Source organism: Schistocerca cancellata, chromosome 3 (genome assembly GCF_023864275.1).
Source record: "Schistocerca cancellata isolate TAMUIC-IGC-003103 chromosome 3, iqSchCanc2.1, whole genome shotgun sequence".
Taxonomy (NCBI): Eukaryota; Metazoa; Arthropoda; class Insecta; order Orthoptera; family Acrididae; genus Schistocerca; species Schistocerca cancellata.
Window position 1 is genome coordinate 289,861,577 of NC_064628.1, and position 24,690 is coordinate 289,886,266.

At 44.5% G+C, this 24,690-nt stretch overlaps 1 protein-coding gene across 1 annotated transcript in view; it reads left to right on the forward strand.

Moving 5' to 3' along the window:
- Positions 1-24,690, forward strand: part of LOC126174974 (syntaxin-7) — a 95,248-nt gene that overhangs the window by 30,622 nt on the left and 39,936 nt on the right. Inside the window, exons 2-4 of the mRNA XM_049921446.1 lie at positions 16,361-16,598; positions 16,720-16,885; positions 16,963-17,224. Coding sequence (XP_049777403.1) covers positions 16,375-16,598; positions 16,720-16,885; positions 16,963-17,224 — 652 coding nt within the window. The 5' untranslated portion in view covers positions 16,361-16,374. The remainder of the gene's footprint in view (positions 1-16,360; positions 16,599-16,719; positions 16,886-16,962; positions 17,225-24,690) is intronic.

A 24,690-nucleotide genomic window follows, 5' to 3' on the forward strand; every position in this document is an offset into this window, starting at 1 on the left:
TGGAATGATTATATTCTTCTTGAAGTCTGAGGGTATTTCGCCTGTTTCATACATCTTGCTCACCAGATGGTAGAGTTTTGTCAGGACTGGCTCTCCCAAGGCTGTCAGTAGTTCCAATGGAATGTTGTCTACTCCGGGGGCCTTGTTTCGACTCAGGTCTTTCAGTGCTCTGTCAAACTCTTCCCGCAGTATCATATCTCCCATTTCATCTTCATCTACATCCTCTTCCATTTCCATAATATTGTCCTCAAGTACATCGCCCTTGTATAGACCCTCTATATACTCCTTCCACCTTTCTGCTTTCCCTTCTTTGCTTAGAACTGGGTTTCCATCTGAGCTCTTGATGTTCATACAAGTGGTTCTCTTATCTCCAAAGGTCTCTTTAATTTTCCTGTAGGCAGTATCTATCTTACCCCGAGTGAGATAAGCCTCTACATCCTTACATTTGTCCTCTAGCCATCCCTGCTTAGCCATTTTGCACTTCCTGTCGATCTCATTTTTGAGACGTTTGTATTCCTTTTTGCCTGCTTCATTAACTGCATTTTTATATTTTCTCCTTTCATCAATTAAATTCAATATTTCTTCTGTTACCCAAGGATTTCTAAGAGCCCTGGTCTTTTTACCTACTTGATCCTCTGCTGCCTTCACTACTTCATCCCTCAAAGCTACCCATTCTTCTTCTACTGTATTTCTTTCCCCCATTCCTGTCAATTGTTCCCTTATGCTCTCCCTAAAACTCTGTACAACCTCTGGTTCTTTCAGTTTATCCAGGTCCCATCTCCTTAAATTCCCACCTTTTTGCAGTTTCTTCAGTTTTAATCTACAGGTCATAACCAATAGATTGTGGTCAGAGTCCACATCTGCCCCTGGAAATGTCTTACAATTTAAAACCTGGTTCCTAAATCTCTGTCTTACCATTATATAATCTATCTGATACCTTTTAGTATCTCCAGGGTTCTTCCATGTATACAACCTTCTATCATGATTCTTAAACCAAGTGTTAGCTATAATTAAGTTGTGCTCTGTGCAAAATTCTACCAGGCGGCTTCCTCTTTCATTTCTTAGCCCCAATCCATGAGCTCTACAGCGGCATAAGCGGCACCCTTCCCTGGAGCATCTCATAGCCTTTAAACGGCTCCATGACTGCGTTCGCCATCTTACCAAACAATGGAAGTAGGAGTGTTGGGAGAGATATGTCTTGACCATTATGTGCCATACATCACCTTCCCAAGTCTGGGCAAAGATCAAACGTGTTTTCGGGTACCAGACCCCAACAGGTGTTCCCGGTGTTAACATAAATGGTGTGTTATCTACTGACTAAAACGCGATTGCCGAGCACTTTGCTGAACACTGTGTTCATGCCTCTGCATTGGAGAACTACCCCCCCCCCCCCCTCCAGCCTTTCGCATTCTCAAATAGACGGGAAAGCGATTTCATTCATTACACGCCACAGTGAATCCTATAACGACCCATTTACAGAGTAGGAGCTCCTGAGTGCCCTGGCGTGTTGCCTTGACACAGCTCCTATGCCATATCGGATCCACAGCCAGATGATTAAACATCTCTCATCTGACTACAAGCAACATCTTCTCGTCATCTTCAACTAGATCTGGTGCAATGGTGTCTTTCCATTGCAATGGCAGGAGAGCACCATCATTCTGGTGCCTCATCAATGTTTTTTGTAGGCTACTGGAACGTATGGTGTGTTGGCGGTTGGGTTGGGTCGTGGAGTCATGTGGCCTACTGGCTCCATGTCAGGGTGGCTTCCGCCAGGGTCGCTCTACCACTGATAATCTTGTGTCCCTTGCGTCTGTCATTTGCCATCTTTTTTTATTTATGAAAAGCGTATGACATGACCTGGCAACATCATATCCTTACCACATTATACCAGTGGGGTCTCAGAGGACCGCTCCCAGTTGTTATCCAAAATTTCCTGTCGCTTCGTACTTTCCATGTCCAAGTAGGTGCCTTCCATAGTTCCATCCATATCCAGGAGAATGGAGTCCCACAGGGCTCTGTATTGAGTGTCTCTCTATTTTTACTGGCCATTAAAGGCATAGCAGCAGCAGCAGCTGTAGGGTTGTCGGTGTCCCCTTCTCTGTATGCGGATGACTTCTGCATTTCTTACTTCTCCTCCAGTACAGGTGTTGCTGAGTTGCACCTACATGGAGCCATTCACAAGGCGGAGTCATGGACTCTAACCCATGGCTTCCAGTTTCCAGCCGTGAAGTTGTGTGTCGTGCACTTCTGTCAGCATTGTACTGTTCATCCGGAACCAGAGCTTTATCTTACTGACGATCCGCTCACTGTAGTGGAGGCGTATCTATTCTTATGACTGGTTTTCAATGCCCGATTGACTTGGCTACCTCACCTTCGTCAGCTTAAGTGGAAATGCTGGCAGCACTTCAATGCCCTCTGCTGCCTGAGCAACACCAGCTGGGGTTACAGATTGCTCTACGCTGCTGCAGCTCTACAGAGCCCTTGTTCAATCGTGTCTTGACTATGGGAGTCAGGTTTATGGTTCGGTGGTGCCCTCAGTGTTGCATTTACTAGACCCAGTGCACCACTGTGGCGTTCGCGTAGCGCCAGGGCGCTTTAAGAACGAGTCCGGTGACCAGTGTCCTGGTGGAGGCTGGAGTCCCTCCATGTACAACTGCTCGCCAGTTACGTTGCATATGTTCGTAGTTCTTCTGCGCATCCGAATTACCATCTCCTTTTCCCACCTGCAGCAGCCCGTCTCCCATATCGGCGGCCAGGTCAGGGCTAATGATTGTGGTTTGCATGCAATCCCTTCCGTCTAGACTGGAGTCCTTCCCTTTACCACCTGTACTTGAGGTCCATTCACGTACACCTCCATGGTGTACATGTAGACCGTGGCTTTGCCTGGACCTTTTACATGGCCCTAAGGACTCATTTAACCCTTACTCTCTGCTGCCAGTTCCTCTCAATTCTCGACATTTACTGGGGTGGTGAAGTGATTTCCACTGATGGCTTGATGGCCGATGGTCACGTTGGCTTTGCCTATGTTCATGGAGGAGACATAGAACAGAACTCCTTGCCCTGTGGCTGCAGTGTTTTCACTGCAGAGCTGGCGACCGTACTTTGTGTTCTTGAGCACATTCGCTCCTGCCCAGGTGAGTCATTTCTCCTGTGTACTGACTCCTTGAGCAGGCTACACGTTATTGACGAATACTACCCTCATCATCCTTTGGTAGCAACCATCCAGGAGCCCATCTATGCGCTGGAACAGTCCAGTTGTTCAGTGGTGTTTGTCTGGGCCCCAGGTCACGTTGGAATCCCAGGCAATGAACTTGCCGACAGGCTGGCCAAACAGGCGATGCAGAAACCGCTTCCAGAGATAGTCATCTCTGAACCTGACCTGCATTCTGACTTACGCCGCAGGGTTTTTTGGCTTTGGGAGACGGAATGGCATAATGATACGCACATAAACTGCATGTCATTAAAGAGACTACGAATGTGTGGAAGTCTATGCCACGCTGTATTGGCCACGCTTGGGCGACACACAGTTACCTGCTGCACCGTGAAGACCTGCCTCAGTGTGTGTGCAGTGCCCAGTTGACAGTGGCCCATCTTCTGGCACACTGACCCACTTTAAATGCCCAGCGACGGAATCTTGGGTTACCGGACTCGTTGCCGCTAATTTTATCTGACAACGCCTCATCAGCGTTTCAAGTTTTATTTGTGAGGGTGGGTTTTATCATTTGATCTAAGTTTTAGTGCCTGTCCTTTGTCCCTCAGTGTCCTCCACCCTAGTGCTTCTTCGGTGGAGGTTTTAATGTGTTGCAGAGTGGCTGGCTTCTCCTTTTTTATTTTCATTGTCAGCCAGACATGGTAATCTGCTTTGTTGTTTTAATATCTTCATCTTGTTTCTTGCATTTCTGTGGTTTTCTTGTCTCCTTTTGTCCATTTACATGTTTGTTGCCCTTCATCATTCTTGTGATTTTTCCTTTCATTCTGTTTTGTGTTGTCAGTCTCGTTTGTTTTATTTTCACACTTATGGCATTGTTTTATTCGGAAGTTCATAATTTGGTCCCTGCCCCCTTCTTTTAAACCAACCAACCAACCAACCTCCCACACTCCCCCCTCCCCCTCCCCATCCCCCTCTCCCTCTCCCTCTCTCGCTCTCTTTCTTTCTCCCCTTCCCTCCTTAGCTTAAACTTTAAAATTTTCTTTCTTTGATCTTCAGCTCAAGTACCTGTACTATACTAATGTAAATAATTTATGAGTAAGAAAGAACACACACCAAATAGCAAAAACATTGAGTTGTCAATAGGCACATACAAAAGAGAATGAAACATTTGCTGTCTTTCTTTTAGAAGATTGGTGACCTGCAGTGACTACCTGACGAAGACTTCTGACAACTGGCTGGCTGCTCCACCTACAGCTCTGCCAGAATGATCCCACCCCAGAAGTCTAACATAATCTCCAGTCTCTACTGAAATCCTTAGGCCTGTCCTAGAATCTCTCCCTTGAATCTATCCCCATCCTCACCCAATGATTCCCTGCACACCCGCCTTCTACATGCTTCCCAAAATCTACGAACCCAACAATCCTGGGTGCCTCATTGTAGCTGGTTATTGTGCTCCCATTGAAGAAAGTTTTGTTCATGTCGGCTAACACCTCTAACCACATCCTTCACAGGATCTTGACTGTCCCCATTCCATTACCACCTGGATCCCTATTCATCATTGTTGATGCCTAGTCCCTTGACACCAACACCCTTCATCCCTACAGTCTTGCTGTTCTCGAACGCTACCTTTTCCAATGTTCTTCAGACTCTAAACCCGCTATTTCATTCAACAATATCCTCACACACAATTACTTCTCCTTTGAGGGGAAGGTATATAAACAAATCCATGGCACAGCCACAGATACCAGCATGACACTTTCCTCTGCCAACCTGTTCATGGGCCATCTACAGGAAACCTTCCTAGCCTCCCAAAAACTCTCAACTCATTGCCTGGCACAGGTTAATTGATAATACTTTGATGACCTGGGCCTAGGGCCAAGAACCCTATCATCATTCCTCCGCAGTCTCAGCGCGTTCTTTCCCATCCATTTCACTTGATCCTCCGCAATTCAATGTGCAACCTTGCTGTGCATTAATCTACCCCTCTGGTGGCTCCATCCATACCATGTCCGTATTAAACCCACTAACCACCAACAGGACCTGCATTTCAACAGCTGTTGCACATTCCACAAAAAATAAGGTCACTATCTTATCTGGTCATCCGTGGATGGCGTCTCAGCAGTGACGAGAACTGGCTTGCCCAATGTGCTGAAGGTCTCATGAAGGCCATCACACACACACTTTATCCCTCCGCCCCTCGAGCCTTGTCTGTAAACTGATTTCCTGTATTGTATCCTCACACAGCCATAATTTTCCCATCACCTCCAAGAATCAGTTGCAAAGGAGCACCCCTCATCACCCAATATCACCTCAGACAACTGAACCACGTCCTTCGCAGGGCTTTATCATGATGTGCAGAAATGAGACATTCTGCCCAAGTTCCTTCCCACCCCTCCTAAAGTTGTATACCAGTGCCCATAACATAACATCATGGTCCATCCTATGCCACATCCAACTTCTTCCCACAAGAGTCATATGCCTGTGGAAGACCCAGGTGCAAGACTTGCCTGATTTACCCATCCAGTACATCCTATTCTAGCCTTGTCACTAGCTTATCCTATCCCATCAGAGGCAGAGCCACCCATGGAAGCAGCCATGTCATACACCAGTTCTGCTGCAATCGCTACACAGAATTTTATAGGGGCATGACCACCAACCATCTGTCTACCAGAACAAATGGCTGCCACCACAGTGTGGCCAAGAATGAAGCTGACTACCAGTGCTGCAACATGCTTGAGTCCAATGGCTGCATCCTTTCCTCCAGCACCAGTTTTTCTGAACTACAGAGATGGGAATTATCCTTGCAACATATCCTTCACTCCCATAACTATCCTAATTTCAGTGTCTACTAACCCACTGTCACCATACCCTCTACCCAACTACTTCCCCTTTCTCTGTCCTGTCAACCCCTTCCAATCCACAACTCCATGTCACCTTCATTGTGTGCTGCACCTCACCAGCTCTAGTACTCATTTGTCACATTCCTAGCCCATGCACCTGCCACCTCACCCACCCCACACTTCCAAGTTCCTAGCATGCTCACTTCCTGTCTCCCTGCAAGCTGTCTCCCTGAACACCCCCTCCCTTTTCCTTCTTCCTCTGCTGTCTTTCTCCCTCTACCCACCACATCCAACACAATCCCCACCCCAGTCCACATGCCAAATTGCAGACCTGACATTTTGTGTTCAGCCAGCCCAATATAGGTTCACATAGCAGAAGCTCCCCGCACTGTGAATTCCTCCCATGTTGTCATACACACTCGGCTGCTTGATGGCCTGACCAAAGCAGAGATAACAGCCAGGGACTGACTGCAGTTCACTGCATCATGAAAAGGGTTGATAAAAAATTAGTGCCAACACACACGCTGTTCCTTACTTTTGACCATGTGGTACTTTCGTAAAATAATTATAGCTGGCTGTGAAGCTATTACTGTCGGACCATATATCCCAAAGCCCACATGTTTCTATGAATGAATGTCAGCACTACAAACACACCCGTGAATCTTGTGAAAATGCAGCCAAAAGTGTAACATGTGGCAGGGACCTTTGGCAGGGATGCTCATGAGGGTGATGTCCACCTCCTTCGCCTTATTATATCAACTGCAAGGGTGATCATGCTGCTTCTTTCTGTGGTTGGACAATGCACTTCAATGGGAGAGCTGTTCAGGAGATCCAGGTAAAGGAAAAATTTCCTACTCACATTTTTTGAAAATGTTGGCTAACTGCAAACCTTGTACACCATCTTCTGGCAATTACAGTACAGTTCTCAGTACACCCCAACCTACGGAGGACATGGCTACAAAGACTTGTGACTTCTAGTTTAGTGTCAAGGTCATGAAATTATCCAGCTCCAGTGTCACAAACTCATCTGCACCTGCTACAGGCACATGCTGTGCCAACAAACCTTCTCCTGTGCTAGTGAAATCATGTGCTTCAGAAACAGCAGCTCAGAAATCTGAAAAGGAGTACCCCTATGATGACTTTCTGTGCACTTCTAGCCAGCCAACATCTGAGTCTGCACCTGACTTATGACAAGGCTCTAAGCAGTCAAACAAAGACAAAAGATCTTCCCCTTCTTCACCTCAACATTCTTCTTCAAAGGTGTCACAATGAGATACCTTCACCTGGCCAATCTCCAATTCACCGGGTCACACCGCCAAAAACCAGTCCGCTGGCCAACTGAAGGGGAATACCAACTGCTCTGTCGAACTAATGGACCAGGATCCTCCAGCCTCTGAACCTGGTCGTTGTGTACATTTGAATTCTGGCACTCAGCAGCTACCGCGGTGACTGGCCCGTTATTTTGACCACTCTCTTCCATCCCACTATCCCCTTTGGGGCTCTTTACACCCCTGTCTGAGAGGTTCTCTCTTAATAGATATCTTCAACCAGCCCAGTCTAATCTGCTAGAACACGAGTACACCCACATTTCTTTCCAATTTGGCACACTCCTTTTCCCACTTGGACCTTTCAATCTGTACTGCTGAGCTTGCTCGTTGTCTCAAGTGGTCTCTTCTCTCCAGACGCACATTCAAGTGACCATTTATGCTGTGTCATTTGTTTGCTATACCTATCCCATCTGTGCATCCAACCAACAGGCAGCTTTCTAAAGATGACTGCCAGCTCTACTCGTCACTGTCCACTTTCGAACCATTTCCTGTGCAATGATGGCCGGCTAGGTTACATTACAAATGCTGTCCTTACTGTCACTGAATGTTCCATACTTCACACCCCTTCCTCGGCACAATGTGCCCCCATCCTCTGGTGGACTGAAGCATGCCAAGATGCAGTTTACGAATGGAGATGAGCTCTCCATGTTTTTAAATGCCATCCCACAATCCAAACTTTATGCATTATAAGCAGCTATGTGTGCAGTGTCGCCACATTTTCAGAGACAGCAAAAATGCTGGTTGGCTTTCTTTTCAAAGTTTTAAGTTTTGCTCCCCCCCTCCATTGTCTGAGGTAATCTCCATCAGTTTTCAGGAACTGTGGTTTGTTCCTGGGTTCCTGGTCTGACTAAAGCGTGAACAAAGTCACTGTAGATCCTTCTGATATTTCCGACACCTTGGGTCTATATTTTGCAGACAATGAGTTCCACCCACTACCATCCTACCTTCCTTTCTATGGAACTGGCGGTGGAGGCAAGGAAGATATCTTTCTCGTCCCAGAATCATGAATGTTATAGTACTGCTTTTATTATGAGTGGGCTTAAACATGCCCTTTATTCGTCCTGGTCATCAGTTCCAGGACCAGACAGAGATCACATTCTGATGTTGCAACACATGTCTCCTGAGTGCCTACACTTTCTCCTCCATACGTATAATTGCATTTGGACAGATGACACATTTCCCAGTCACTGGCGTAGTAAGGCTGTTGTCGTTCCCATACCTAAGCTGGGTAAGGACAAACACCTTCCTTTCAGCTACCGCCAATTTTTCTCACCAGTAGCATTGACAATGTCATGAAATATATGATTAATGGTCAGGTGGTGTGGTGGTTCAAGTTTGAGTCTCCTCACTAACGCCACATGTGGATTCCATAGGCACTGTTCTGCAGTTGATTATCTCGTCACCTTGTCAACTTCTATTATGAACAATTTTTTTTTTTGGAAGTGCGAAAATGTGGCCATGTTTTTTGATTTGGAGAAGGTGTATGACACCTTCTGGAGGACTGGTGTCCTTCGTATTATGTATGAGTGAGGCTTCCGGGGTTGCCTGCCACTTTTTATCTGGAAATTATTAAAAGATCATGTTTTTAAGATAAGTGTGGGCTCAGCTCTGTCATACGCTTTTATTTGAGAGAACTGGGTGCCTCAGGGTTCGGTGCTCAGCGTCATCTTATTTGCAATAGCTGTTAACACTGTTATGGATTGCCTTCCACCAGGTATCTCAGGCTCTCTTTTTGTTGATGACTTTGTGATCTATTGCAGCTCTCAGTGAACCCGTCTACTTGAGCAGCGTCTTCAGCAATGTCTTGATCATCTTTTCTCATGAAACATCAACAATGTCTTCTGCTTTTCTTTTGACAAAACTGTCTGTATGAACTTTTGCGATGTCTGAAGTTTCTTCCCCCACCCCTACGTCTCAGCCCATTCCCTCTTCCATTCAATGACACAACAAAATTTTTGGGACTGACATCTGATAGGAAACTCTGTTGGTCTTCCCACATCCCTCACCTGGCAGCTCGTTGTACTTGATCCCTCAATGTTCTACGTGTTTTATATGGTACCTCATGGGGAGCGGACGGACCATCCTCCTCTGTTTCCACTGGTCCCTTGTTCATTCAAAACTGGATTACGGATGTATCGTTTATTCACCATCACATCTGTCTATCTTATGTCGTCTTAACACCATCCACCATTGCAGGATACGTTTAGCCACTGGTGCTTTCTATACTATGACTTACCATTGTCCTACTGGCGGCATGTTCTCTTCAGTCACTTTCTATGCCCAGCAGCCATCGTACGCTCCCTTTTTTGATGGTTCCCTTGACCACTGATATGGGCTGCACCCATCTTCTGTGTTGCCTTCCGGAGTTTCTTTCTTTTTCTGCTTCAACAACTTTGCTTTACGCTCTTTGCCACATTCCCTGTGGGTGTGAACTCTTCACCACCCTGGCTTTGTGCTGAGGTACTTGTTCATTTCAGACTACTAAGGACACTTCTCCTGGCCTGGTGTATAGTGAGTTCCTTGCACTATACCTGTGGCTTGGGGACAGTGTCTTCATCTACACTGATGGTTCCAAGGCCGATCACAGTGTCAGGTGTGGCATTGTACATAGTGATGATCCTTTTCAGTATCAGCATCTTGACCAGTAATAGGCTTTTACTGTGGAGCTGTACACCCTTTATTAAGCGACCCAATACATCCAGTGACATAGGCTTCCAAATTGTGTCATCTGCTCAGATTCTCTCAGTGCTCTTCAGGGGCTTTGCGTTGTGTACTCTGTCTGCACTTTAGTACAATGGATCTGAGAATGCCTTCACTCACTTATTGTGGGTAGAGCCAACATTGGGTTCCTGGTCATGTCGGTGTGTCAAGGAATGAGGCTGCTGATGCTGCTGCAAAAGCTGCTGCTCTCCTCCCTCGGAATACTAGTCATTCTTTGTCCTCAGATGGTCTTCATTTCGCTGTCTGTCAGCATGCAGTATCACTTTGGAGTACACAATGGTCTTCACTCCAAGGCAACAAGCTTCAGAATATTAAACCTCTCCCAGTAGCATGGTCATCATCTTCTCAAACCTCACTTTGTTAGGTGGTCATTCTAGCCCAGTCACCACCATTTATTAAGTGAAGACTCTGCCTCACTTTGTGCCTACTACTCTCAACTGATTTGATTTAATTTGTTTCATTCTGCTCTCAGCTAAACAGCTTTGGTCTGACCCGCCACTTCCCGCACCAAAACTGAGTTTATTGTGCAGTATCACTCTCTGTATATCTAGTAAAGCCAACCAATGCCCTTAAATAGTGCAAGGAGTCCCTTTATCAGTTCTTTGTTAGACACAATTTCTTCGGGTCCAGTTGTCCCGAAAATTCTCTCTTGCTCTCCAGTGCAGTGCATTCGAAGATTAGGTGTGATGCAGTTTCTTCACTGTCATCACAGATCCTATGTTCAGGGTCTTCTTCCATTATACCCATTGTATGTAGGTGTTTTTTGAAATTCCCATGGCCGGTCATCAGTCCAGCCGTGAGTTTAATCTCTTTCCTGTTCAAGCCCAGGATTACAGAGCTTCTTTTAAAACACAGCTTTGGCATCATTACCTTGCCATGTTTTTGTTTATAGACCTTGGTCCAGTATTCTATGTGCTGTCTTCTGAGCCAGTATCATACTTCTAATTTGATCACAGCCTTGGTGATTGTCAGGACAGGATCCAGTCTGATGAATGGAGTCTTTGCCCCCATCCTGGCCAATCTGTTGGCTTGTTCACTGCCACCGATCCCTGAGTGGCCAGGGACCCACACTAGGTTTACCCTATTGCTTCCTCCTAGCTTACCAGAGCCCTGTGACATTCTGCAGCAATCTGAGATCTTGTTGCAGGAGCTGCCAATGATTTCAGGGCTGCCTGGATGTTGGGCTGTCTTTGTAGCACGTATGCATATTCTCCTCCAAACACGCCCTGTTGCAGTATTTCAGCTTGCAATAATGAGGCCAGTTTTCCTAGAGAGATGATGCCCTCCAGTCTTGGCTGAACCCTGTACATCCTGGTCCCAGCATCTTGGTCTGATTTCGACCCATCAGTGAACCAGACAAAGTCTCCCGTACAGTGTTGAACTGTTTTTTCCCAGTGCTCCCTGTTTACACTTATTATATTGTAAGGCTTGTTGAAGCAGTTGGGAGTTATTATGTAGTTGGCCGGCATTTCCGCAACCATTCCTATATTTACCTCACTCACTATTTTAGTGTGTGGTTCTGGATATCCCAACGAGATCCAGTTTTTAACAGTTCTCAGTCTGTATGCACCAGCTGCTGGCCCCATCATGGCTCAAAGGTGTAATGGAGGCATGTCCAGCATGGTTTCCATCCCAGTCATTGGTCTGTTGCTAATTCCGCCTGTTATGGCTAGGCAGGCCAGTCTCTGCACCTTAGCGAGATCCTTAGCTGTAACCTGCTATTCTACCTTCTTCTACCACACTATGACCCTGTTGGAGATCCTAGGGCTAACCACTGTGGTGTATATCCAGTGCATACCTCTGGGACTTAGGGCCCAGTTTTGTTGCCACAAGCTCTTCCAGTAGCTCTTCCAGCACTCACTAGAGTACCTTTTGCCTTGGAGCAAATGCTCTTAAAGTGAGGGTTCCATGTTAGTTTCTCTTATAAGATTACCCCTAGATATTTCACTATCCCCTTCACAGGTAGAGTTTCATCGAAAAGCTTTAGATTCCAACTTGAGTTTTGGATATGCTTCTTCGTGAATGGTAGCACAACAGTCTCCTTAGGATTAACCCTTAGATTCTGTTTCCTGCACCAGTCTTGGACAATGTCCATCGCACCTTGTGCCATATTCCTGACTGTCAGTAAATTTGCGTATCATTGGAAAAGCATTGTCTGGAATTTAGTTCCTCAATGATTTCGTTCACCACTAGATTCAACAATAAAGGGGACAAAATGCCTCCTTGTGGACAACCTCTAGCGGTGTTAATTACCATCTTTTTATTCATCATGGCGGCCTCTACCTTCCTTCCACTAAGCATGGCCCTGGTCCACCTACATATAGTGGTCCCGAAGTCGTGCACCTCTGCTGCCCTAACCATGGAATCAAAGGTTGTATTCCTACAGGCCCCCTTGATGTCCAGGATGATGCAGAGGGCTATTTCTTGAAAGTGAAGTGCTCTCTTCACCTTCCCAATGAGTTGGTGGAGAGCTGTCTCACATGATTTATCTGGTTGATATGCATGTTGGTTAGAATGTAGAGGAGCCCTGGATAGCCTCCTCTCCTCATAATATACATTAACCATTTTTTCCAATGTTTTAAGAATGGAGCAGGACAAACTGGTCTCATATCCTAGGCCTTGGTATGATCAGTTCTCCTTGGCTTTGGAATAAAGACAACCTTCACTGCCCTCCAGGCATTGGGAATGATTCCTGCTGCTAGGCTAACCCTGAATAACCTGCATAGGACTCATAAGATTCTCTCCTGCTTGTTGCAGAAGAGCTGGAAAGATTCCATTTGGGCCAGGTGACTTGAACGGTTGGAATGTTCCCTCCGCCCATTGGATTTTACTGAAGTCGATACACTCCTTGGCTGATCCCCAGTCCTCTCTTCGAATGCCTGAGAACCATTCTCTCTCGTGGATCGCATTCTGGTCTGTGTTATCCACCAGAGCATATTGAGAATAATTAATTTTGAGGACCAAACCAGTGTCTCGTGTGCTGTCTTTGTGTATTATCCATCTTCCTTCCTCAATGTACCTCCTGGATTAGTTGGTACTCTAGTGAGGGTTTTGTGAAGTCTGGCTTGAGCAGCTGTGCCCTCCACCTCCTCACAGAAATGCCTTCCAGGATGCCTCCTTTGCTTGTCTAATTTTAAGGTTGTAGTTAACAAGGGCCTCATGATATTTTACCCATTGTTCTTTATGTCTCGCAATGTTAAACAGTCTTTGTACCAGTCTTCTTTGCATTTCCAAGTTGTTGTTCCACCAAGGCACACTCCTATTTGTGCACTTATTGGTGACTGCACAGTTGTCCTGGTGGCCTCATTCCAGGTCACTATGGCAGAGGTGACAGCCTCTACTGCTTCCTCAAACTCTGCTGGATTCCTTATAGAGGTTTTAATTTCTGATAAACTTAAGTCAAGGTCCCTCCTATAAGTCTCAGTCTGTTTTCCTGGGATTTCTATAGGCCATGGTCTGTCTGATTCACATTTCAATCTTCAATTTGATATACATGTGGTCCGATGAGGACAGCTGTAATGCTGCCCATCATAATGGAACCAAAGGTTATGTCAATTACTTCTTCCCTCCTTCTGTTCCTGAATGTAGTCATCACCCCTATTCAGGACCTCCAAGTTGTTAGACATGAGAAATTCGAGAAGGTACTCACCTCTACTGTTGGTGCCCTTGCTGCTCCTCACTAGGTTGTGGGCAAGGGTATAATATCCAACCAACAGTTGGCCACCTTGCTGATGGCAAGCTTCTATCAGTCGTCTCACCTCCGGAGGAGGAGGAGGAGGAGGAGGAGGAGGAGGGGGAGGACAGCTGTCTTCATAAGGAAGGTATGCTGACGTCAAAACGATTTCCCTCATGATACCTTCCTTATGTTGCTGCATCCTGATTGTCACCAGGTCCCAGGAACTGAAATCCACCATTGGCATGAAATAAATTCCATTTATCACATAAATGCATGTTATGGAGTTCCTTAGATTTCTAGCATAAATCAACTTACCTCCAGTACCACCGAGGCCCGATACACCCCCTTTACATAAGTAGGTTTCTTGTATTAGGGCCATGTCCAGTTCTTGTCACCCCGGGTGACGGCTCAGGGCAGTAGTGGTTCCTTTACTGTACTGCAGATTAATCTGCAGCATCTCAAGTCTCCATCTTGCTGCCATCATTGCTTTTGAGGTAATTGATAACACTGACGGCAATCTGTGAGGACCCTAAAAACAATTTCAGGTCTTGCTCTTGCTTTGCCTTCAGGGGCTTCTCTCCAACCTCCACCACCAGGGTTCATCCTTCCGATTCTGGTTGACTACTCTCGAATCCTTTGTCGAGACTTTTGGGGTCTGGACCCCTATTTTCTCAAACAGAATCTTTGGAGAGACATCCTTAGGGATCTTTGGTACCCTTATAGATTCCTTTGCAGTTTTAAGCTCAGCTGCCGTCTTGACGAGCAGCTTCGCATCCTCCCACGAGGACCTTGTCCTTGAGCCATTCCATCGTGTGCACCTTATCACAGACAAAAATGAGGGCACCGTGATCTAGATAGAACCTTCTGAATTTGGGTCCTGGACCAGCATCCCCCCCCCCCCCCCCCCAATATTTTCAAAGAGGGCCATCTGCACGAGCTCCTCCTACTGTGGTGTGATGCTTATCAGTGGAGAGCCTTCTTGAATAACTGCCATCTTAAAAACCGAGACTGTGGTACTATAGATCTGTTTCCCAATTTCTTGCCTCGGCTTTTTCTGGACTCGCTTATCCTGAGAGGAGGGAGTCTTAGATTCCACCCTTATCATCTTGTTACCTGTCTTTGACATTGAAGGGTCTGCATATCCCCTTCAACCTGAGACAATTTTTTCTTGGGGGTCTTGGGCTCAAGCCCTTTTAATTCCCTCCACTTTTGTTTGGGAAGTCATGTTTTTCCTGCCTTTTGTTTCTGTTCCCTGTGAAGTTTCCTCCTCTGGGCCCCAGACAAGGCTTTAATCTTGATCTAATCCAACTTCTCAGTTAGTTCCCACTTCTTACTCAGGTTTAGACCCTGATTCAGTAGTGGAAGTGCATTCCATTGGTCCTGACCCTAATGTTTGGGTGTCTGAGGTCTCAGTTTGTTTTAAATTATTTTTGTCAGTTGTGTCCATCTTGGTCCCATAAGATTCAGGGATCTACATGGTCCACAACACTGAAACCCCTTGTGGTGTAAGGCTACTTACTCGGGGAGGTCGCCCAGTTTCCCTGAGGCTCCGTTTGCAACACATTTTCCCATGTGCCACGCATGCCTCACCATGGTTCGCATCGCACCTTGGTTTGAGGAAGGGAATTGGGTAAGGACTAAGAGTGGATAAGGAGGACAGTATGTTGTGGGACATTCTTAGTCTGATCCATCAGCTAAGGCCTTTCCGGCAGTAGGTTCTCTACCTTCAGCATAGCCTCAGCTTCACATGGATACGCAAGCCTCTCCACCCACATGAACAGTGCTCCGTCAAGGTGGTGTCCCCCCTGGAGAGGCTCTCGACCCTTGACAATGCACCACTGTCTGATCCAGTTCCCACTTTTTAACTGTTTATGTTTACGTCTGTGTTTGCTGTCTACTTACTCAGATGTTTTAGCGGATGATGAGCATTCTGTTGATCGTGTCTTACTTTTTATTCACCACAGTGGCGCAAATTTGATGCCCACCTCTGTGTCCTCAGCCATCTCCTTGATGTTTAGAGAAAGTTTCCATTGGGACATCCTTGTCATTAGCTGATCCTCTTTTAAAGTTGCCCAGTTGGGTTTTTGCCTTTCACATCTTAGTTTTTTATTTATTGTTTTTTCTTGCATTATGATATGGGTGGTTCTGACCGTAGTAGCTTTGTGCCCTCGAGCACCAGCCAACCAAAATCCCTCCAACTATGCTTTGGTCTGCAAGTATTTCTACTCTGAAAATAATGTTAGATCACTGGTGAAGACAACATGCAAGCACTTTACTCTGACGACTGGAATTCAATACAGAATTTGGTATATTATAGTGCTCTACTTCATAATTATCAGAAACTTTCTATAGGTATATAAAAAATTGTGTATGGTATATTTTCAATTCAGAAATTAAAGGGGGAAAGTTAAGAAAACATTAAGTGGCCTGCTTATAGTAGGAAATTTGACACTCTGTGGGAGCTGTAAACTTTGACACACAAGTAACAAGCTCACAAGAAATACTAATTATAAACCAATAATAACTGAAGTTAGCAAGACATTATGGTAAAGAACTTTTCCAAGGGATGAATACCAATTATGAATAAAGATTTCCATAGATATGCTGTATGTTGTACAGCCCTTCTTGTATTTTTGTTTTGCAGAATCTGTGGCAGAAATGTCAGAATCACTGGCATCTGGTTATCAGAGAAACTATGGATCAACAAGTACTGTACCGAATGTTGAAATTGTAGGTCAACAGTTCAATTCAGAAGCAGTAAAGCATTTATCAGAGAGTGTTGCAACAAATATATACACCATTAACAATGGCTGGAAAAATCTGGAACAAGCATACAAAAGTATTGGAACTGACAGAGACAGTCAAGGCCTCAGGGACAAAGTGTAAGAAAATAGTGATCACTTAAATTAGTTTAGATATCCCATCAGCAGCTGTATTAAAAATAAATACAAATTAGGTGACAACATTACATTAGGTTGTAATTGCTTGATCTTTTCCTTCCAGGCATGTCACACAGTTGAGTTGTAATCAGATAGTAGCACAAACTACAAAAGATCTTCATAAACTTACATCTCTTGTGAGAAAGGGAGACAAGCAAAATAAGCTTCGTGTTGAGAAATTAACAAGTGATTTTAAGGAAGCATTACAATGTTACAGTAAATTCCAGAAGGTATGCTGATGATGTAAGAAAAAAGGATCTCTCTTTTGTAATTTGTTTTATTTTGCTTTCTAATTGTGTTGTATTAGCAAGTTGCAGAAAAGATGAAGATACACTTGCTCACAAGGCAGACATCAACAACCAGTTATAATGAGGACACAGAACAAGCCTTTTTTGAGCAACAAGAAAAACTGGCAGCCCAGAAGAATTTACAAAAAAATTTGGAATTTGAAACAGAAATGCTTTTGGAGAGGGAACAGACAATGAGAAAGATAGAAGAAGATGTTTTGGATATAAATGAAATAATGAGAGAGTTAGGTGCAATGGTGCATGAGCAAGGTGAAACTATTGGTAAGTGCCACATTTTGAGATAGTGATGTGATTTCTCTATGTCTGTCTGTCTCTTCTCTCTCACACCCTGTTCCCCTCCCCTCATTGCTCTGTCTTCCCCCTTCCCCATTGTTTCCCCTGTTTCTCCCTCCTCCCTCCCCCCTCCAAATCCTCAATCCCCAATTGCTGCTCCCCCTTTTGATCCCCTTATGAAAGGCTTCTTGTTGCAGGCACACCTTGAAAGTCAGTGTTGGTCCTTGGTGGCAGTGCTATGGCTGAACAAAACTGTTGTATTTCTATCTGTTTCGGATTTGCACCTGCACTAATGACCATTATATCAACACATCTAAGGTTTCATTCTCACATTCATTGGCTTTGCTAACTTACAACCAGTCACCTTCCAACCTAACCTAGAGCTTGGCCCATAGGGCTGCACTGCAAATATTTGTGTCACCACAAACTACATTCCAAAAGCTAATATAGACACAAAAGAAATATTGTCAGTGTTCTGTTCTTTTTATGTTTTTACATGTATGACTTAACATGCCATATCATCTTTGTTCTATGTTGTCTTCATGTTGCAAATACTTATCCACAAGGCTAGCCTTGCGTTAGGCATTATCATTCATCACTTGGAACAAGTTTTGTGTCCACTCTCACTCTTTAAATTCTGTATACTGATGATATTTATCATTGTGGGTTTCATTCCTCCAAAAAGCACTGATAGTTCTATTTGCTAACAATGCAAGAATTATAACCAAGCCTAATTGAGAAACTTTTATACTTGGAATTGAAAATAAAGCTTTCAACTACTCTGCAAATGGAGTGATGCTGAACATAGATCAAACATATTGTGTACTGCATAATGTCTGTCTTCACTATTATAAGTAATACATGACATCAGTAAATGAAACAGACTATTCTAAATTCTTAGATGTTTACACCTCAGGGGGTTCACAACTCTTTTGCAATTACATATGTACTATGTGCAGGGTCCCAAGCTAATACAGCATCTACTTCCTTTCCTGTGCTGCAATCTCTCATCTCTGCTTCCTTCATTTGCTCTCTTTTTCGTGGTAGCAGCTTTTGATGTCAACCCATTTATTCCCTGCCTTTTTTCCCTAGAAACATGCTTTCATTCACCACCTTTGGCTAAAATAGCTGTGCTTTCTGGACCTGACCTTAATTTTCCAAATTTTCTATAGTGTGGACTGACTAGGAAAACACCTTAAATAATGACTACTGCATGCAGAGTTAAAGATCTGCACAAATACCTCTCTAGGTCCTTATTTTCACTTCAAAGCTAACACAGTTGCCAATCCAACATGATGGGATTGTCATGTACCCTTTCGGTTGAGCATCCCCTCCTCCCTCCCCCCCTGTCCACACCAATCTCCCCCTACAGCATAGGGATCACACTGCTGATGCCTGAGCTGCTAGTGCTCACAGCCCCATGTATGCTAAGGAGTAGATGCCCGTATTCCTGTGGCATCGGGACCCCTGGTAATGGCCATTGTGCCAGATTGCCTTTGCTACAGCTGGGTGGTGTCCACAGGCACAGCCTTTGTTCAGAGTGGCAAACATCAGGGCAGACATTTTGCACAGGAAACATATTAAATCGCAGTAAAACAAAAATCATTCTGATGTGGTTGTCTCTTCCAGGTAGGTATCAAAACTTCAGTGCAGACAGTTACAGCTGTACAGCTTTCCATATCACTGCTCTCCCATGGTAAGAGGACCAAGTCACACATCCAGGGGTGAAACAGTTAATCTAGTATTTACAAATTCAAGTTGATGGGCATACTTTTACTGTGACAAAACCATTGCCTTTTGTGGAAAATGTTGAACATAAATTTGGAGAAGTTGAATCATTAGGAAAAATTAGAAATGATCACTGTTATTTAAATCCTTTTCTGCTGGACAATCTACTGCTCTTCAGGCATGTGAACATCTAAGTGAGAAGAATCCTGACCAGTGTGCCTGGTCCCTTCACACTTAACCTGGACTCCTGTAACGTGATCATTCAGTGGAACTGTAATGTATATTACTGTCACTTGCTGGAACTACACCATCTTATTTCCTCTGCTTTTGCAATTTCCACTGTTTTACAAGAAACACACTTCACTGATGACCATTCCCCAGTGCAACTTGGTTATTGGGCTAGCCTTGATAGGCCATCTGGAGGTGTTTACATGTTGATTTGTACAGATTTGGTCAGTGAGTGGATTCCCTATTGTACCATGTTGAAAGCAATTGCAGTGTGAGTGCAAGCAACTTCAGCTTACACACCTCCAAGCAGGCCACTAATTTACCTTGAGTTGACCACCTTAATCCAACAACTACCCCCCATCCCCTCCCCCCTTTTTCCTACTTGGGGATTTCAGTATGCACCAGCTTCTTACCAATCGAGATCTGTCTTCTCATTGATGCTATTCCTAACCAATTCAGTGCCAACTGTGGCATCTTTCCAGGTATTGTTGTAATGCTCCCTTCCCCCAGTCTCTTGACTTCATTGCGTTGGTAATAACATGATGATCTTTGTGAGAGTGACCACTTCCTGATGATCCTGTCACTTCGTCACCACTGCCAGATGGACCAACCAACTCACTGGGTGCTTTGAAGAGCCAATTGGCAACTGTATGCCTCTGCTTTTACCTTTGCCCGCTCTGTTGTATTGTATTGATGAGGATGTGTAATATGTTTCTGATGCGATTACCCACACCGTTGGAACTGTTGTTCCCATTTTACAGGTCCCCTATACCAACAGCTGGTGCCATGATGGATGCCATGATGGACCAAAGACATTGTTGGACCAAAGACATTGCAATAGCTGTTCAGGAATGGCAAGAGCCTTGCAATGTTTCAAGCAAACTCCTTAACAGATCAATGTTATTACTTAGAAAGGGACTTAATACTTAGGCTCACTGTCTAATTAAATGCAGTAAGAATAAATACTAGGAGCACCACATCTCCTCTTTGGAAACATTTCTCTCTTCATTCCAGGTGTGGACCAAGTTCCATAGTTTTGATTGATCAAGAACTGTTCTGGTCTTGTCCTTCAAGGTGGTCTTTGCATCAATGTGAGCGTTCTTGCTGAACACATTGCAACCTACTTTGGGGCAGCATCAGTGTCCTCCTCTTATCAAAGTACTTTTATACTGCAGAAAGGACAAGTTGAAGACTTCAACCATTTTACCCTCACCAAGCCAAATAATATAATGAACATTTCACTGACTGGGAAGTGGTTCAGGCTCTTGCCTCATCTCACTATGTTGCTCCAGGCCCTGATTCAATTCATAATCAGATGATCCAACATCTGAATGTTACTCATGGACTACATCCAGTCAGGGGCTTCTGTTTTATTTGGTTTGAAGCTGACTTCCCTTCATATTGGCAAGTAGTGTTGCCCCCTCAAGCCATGCAAAAACCAACATCTCTCAACAGCTACACACTGATTAGCCTCACCAACATGTTCTGCAAACTGCTTGAAAAGATGGTTGCCCACAGATTATGCTGGGTTCTCGAGTCTCGGGGACTTTTGTCCTCCTGTCAGTGTGGTTTCTGGGAGGGGTGATCCACAACTGACTACCTGTTCCATTGGGAAACAGCAATCCGATAGGCTTTTTCTAAATGACAACACGTCACTGCAGTCTTTTTTGACCTGTATAAGATATTCGAAACCACTTTGTGCCATCACGTTTTACTTCCCATTCATGGCTGGGGCTTTCATTGCTCTCTACCGATTTTTATTTGTCAGTTTTTATTCCACCAATCCACCAGTTGTACAGTGTTTTGGGTTCATACTTCACTCAGCTCTCTACGGGTACACGAGAATGGCACTCCACAGGGCTTTGTCCTAAGTGTCCTTCCTCGCCACTATCAATGTGTTAGCGAGCTCTGTACTGCATGTCGAGGACTTTTGCATTTGGTACAGCTTCCATTCAGTAGCATTGGCCGAACACTAGCTGCAAGGTGCCATCCAAAAGGCCTCAGTGTGGACCCTGTCCCATGGCGTCCAATTCTCTCCTGGAAAAACAGGTCAAGCATTTCTGTCATTGTACCGAGGTCCATCCTGACCCAGAACTCTACTTGGTAACCAGCACTCTAAAGTTTTTGCACAGTTCCATTGTTTTGGGCCTCTTTTTTGATAAAAAACTGACTTCACTTCCACACATTCATCAGCTAAAGACCAGTTGCTTGCAGAAGCATAATGCACTTCGTTTCCTTGCCCACATTCTTTGGAATGCAGATCAAGCACTTTTCCATATTTACTGGGCCCTGGTCTCATCCTGAGTGGACTATGGTTGCCATGTTTATTGCTCTGTGATGTCTTCGACTTTGAAATTGGTAGACCCAGTCCATCATTGTGGAGTCCATCAGTCCACTGGTGCGTTCCTGACTAGTCCTGTAGACAGACTTTTTTGGTGAAGTAGGTATCTTACTTCTTCAGTACCAACTCTTTGACTGTTATTCAATTACAATTAGACAATCCTCTGACCATCTTGTGTGTCCCATTCTTTTTGCATTGACCTCCTGATGCTTGCCCTTGGGTGGGATTACCAGTTGGAATGTGCCTCGTGCTTTCTCATGCTTACCTGAACTGGGGTTCTGGGTAACTTTTCTGAACTCTACCCCTTTTCCTAAACCTTACCACTCCTTTTCCTTCACCCCTCTTCCTTCCCCCTCAACCCTTCTGCCAGGAGGAGGAGTCACTGGCTCTGGAAGCTTGCAAACTGTAATACCTTTAACTTGTGTTTTCTCCTGCTGCTGCTTGGTTGAGTAGATTTTTCATTTGCCTAATTACATTACATTTACAGAAGGGAATGAGATATTCAGTTATAAAAATCATTGTCCACTTGCAAAGTAGGGTGTTTCAGTATGACAGATGAATTGGCCACATCCTACACACGAGTGATGGCACTTTATCAGTAAATCCTCTAAGGCAAGCTCACTACTGGGGGAAGGTGGTGTTTCTCTAATGTGCTGTAAGAAGCGATAAAATGATGTTGTAGATTATAAAAATAAATCCAAATACTGGATCTGCTCTAGCAGATGTCCATAAGCTCTTGGCCCAAAATCACTTCAGGTGAAGTCAGTCCAATAGAACAAAATTATAAAAACGGAAAGTGGTCATCAGCAAAAATGGAAACTTGGGGAAAGATTGTCTGCTTGGTTGAGGGCAGTTCAGAGATGTAGGTGTTCCATTGGGCAGGCTGATAGGGCCAAACCAGGAATAAATTTTCCATGTTATGTCACTCTATTTAGTGCAGTTCTTTTAGATTTTTATAAATTATCAGGTAATCAAATGCGTTGACATGCTTCTCACTGGGTAAGACTCACTTTACCAATGATAAACACTAGGTACTAGCATCGAACAAAATGCATTTGTTCAGTCAGCTGCATTGATCATTATTTATTAATCTATTAAAAACGGTTACATTTTTCAAATTTTGCTTCTGCGTAGTCCCTGTGGCTGTATCATACAAATAGTTTGCATATTTTGTGATCTCTTGGATGAGTTGTTCCAAATATTCTTGGAACCTGGCATGCACCATCATGACTCCACATGGTAGCCTTTTTACCTGTACATTCCATGAGGTGTGTTTAAGACTAAGATATGCTGGGTTTCTTCATGCAAGTAAGCATTTGCTAAAACTGAATGCATGCATTTGCTACTGCAGTACACTGTTGCAGCATGACATGGAGCCTCGCTGGTGTCAAGGTGCACTGTCAGGCCTTCGGCTGCCACTCAACCCAACATTGGCATCACAGGGCACTGACACTGTTCCTTTTTGCCAGGGCAGGAGCAAACGCATGCAAGCCTTTGCAGGCTTAGGTTGCTGGATCGGGGCAAGTTTGCCTACATCTACATCTACATCTGCATTTATACTCCGCAAGCCACCCAACGGTGTGTGGCGGAGGGCACTTTACGTGCCACTGTCATACCTCCCTTTCCTGTTCCAGTCGTGTATGGTTCGCGGAAGAATGACTGTCTGCAAGCCTCTGTGCGCGCTCTAATCTCTCTAATTTTACATTCGTGATCTCCTCGGGAGCATATTGCTAACTATGTAATGTGCATCTGAAGTTAATAAAGTTTTGTTTCTCTATCATCAGTTTATCTATGTGGCCACAGTGGTGCATAATAACAGCACTCTCCATACTGAGTACTGCAAGCACTCCCTGCGCATAAAAAAATTGTCTGTGTGGTACCTGGGAGTCAAGATATCTGTACATGTTTGTGTCTGAATGTCACAGCACCCCCATTGTGTACTTGATGTTAACATCTAAAGTGATCATTAGCATTCTGGTATTTTTATCAATTGCCATGTTAACCAGCATTGTGCTGTGGAGAGGGGAGCCCAGACAAGACAGCATTCTGGTGTTCCTTTCTGTTGCAGACCTAGCACACTGTCTTAATGTGGCCAGTGTCTGTGGGTATTCCTGATATAGTAGTCCAGAAATTTTTTGCGTTAAGTTTTACTATTTTGTTTGCTAAAGAGATAGCCTGTTGACAGTGTAGTGCAGGGGCAACCATTAATTTTTGCTAAATCTACTGATAAGGAACACTGTTTGCTAATCCTCTGTACTTTGAGCAGATACCTTTGTACATTTTGCTGCAGTGACATAACTGAGGCAGAGGATGATGAACTTCTATCTTCTGTTAATTGATGTCACAATACTGCTTTGAAATAAAAGTGATTTCCGCATCATTGTTACATGTTTTGCTTAGACAACCGTACTTTATAAGATTAAGTTTAAATACTTAGTTCCTCACTACCCTCATAACTTGCATTGTGACTTACCGTGGCCCAACCTAGTTCTCATTTTAGACCATCTGCACCTGATTCACTGTGATTTCAAACTCTTGTCTCTGCCTATTGTCAACATTTTCCCCTTTGGTCTGCTCAGGATTCTGGCTGAAAGTGTGTGTCCATACACAAGAGCGTACACAATAATGTGCTCGTATATGGGAGTGGTGGGCACATCAGGTCGGGTGCAGCATGTCCAAGAGGGTTATGATGTGGACCCATGTAATACTTTAACTAGTAGATGATCATTAACTTTGATGGAATCCTAAATTGTGAGGGAGTTAGTGAGTGCTTCCACAGAAGTGCTTGTTACTATAATTTTGCACTTTTGCATTTGGAATGTCCTCATGAGCAACTTCTCTTCTGAATGTGATACTTCGTGGTACAGTGTGCTCATCAGATGGTGTTGGCTTGTTAACAGTAGCAGAAATCCTGAAGTGCGCATGCTGTAAATGCAGGACTATTGTTATTTGAAAATTATTGCAGCAAGTGTCTGTTGCGAATATTGCACATATGGTAATTGATGTCGTGTTTTGTAACCATCTGTGCTACATTTGGGAAGTAAGAGAGGCCATCGACTACTAGGAACCTCATTGCTCCCTGGAATTGATGTGCCCTTTTAGCTCAGACTGGGACCAGGCATTGAGGTGTTACTCTATGCGTACGTGGTTGTGGGAG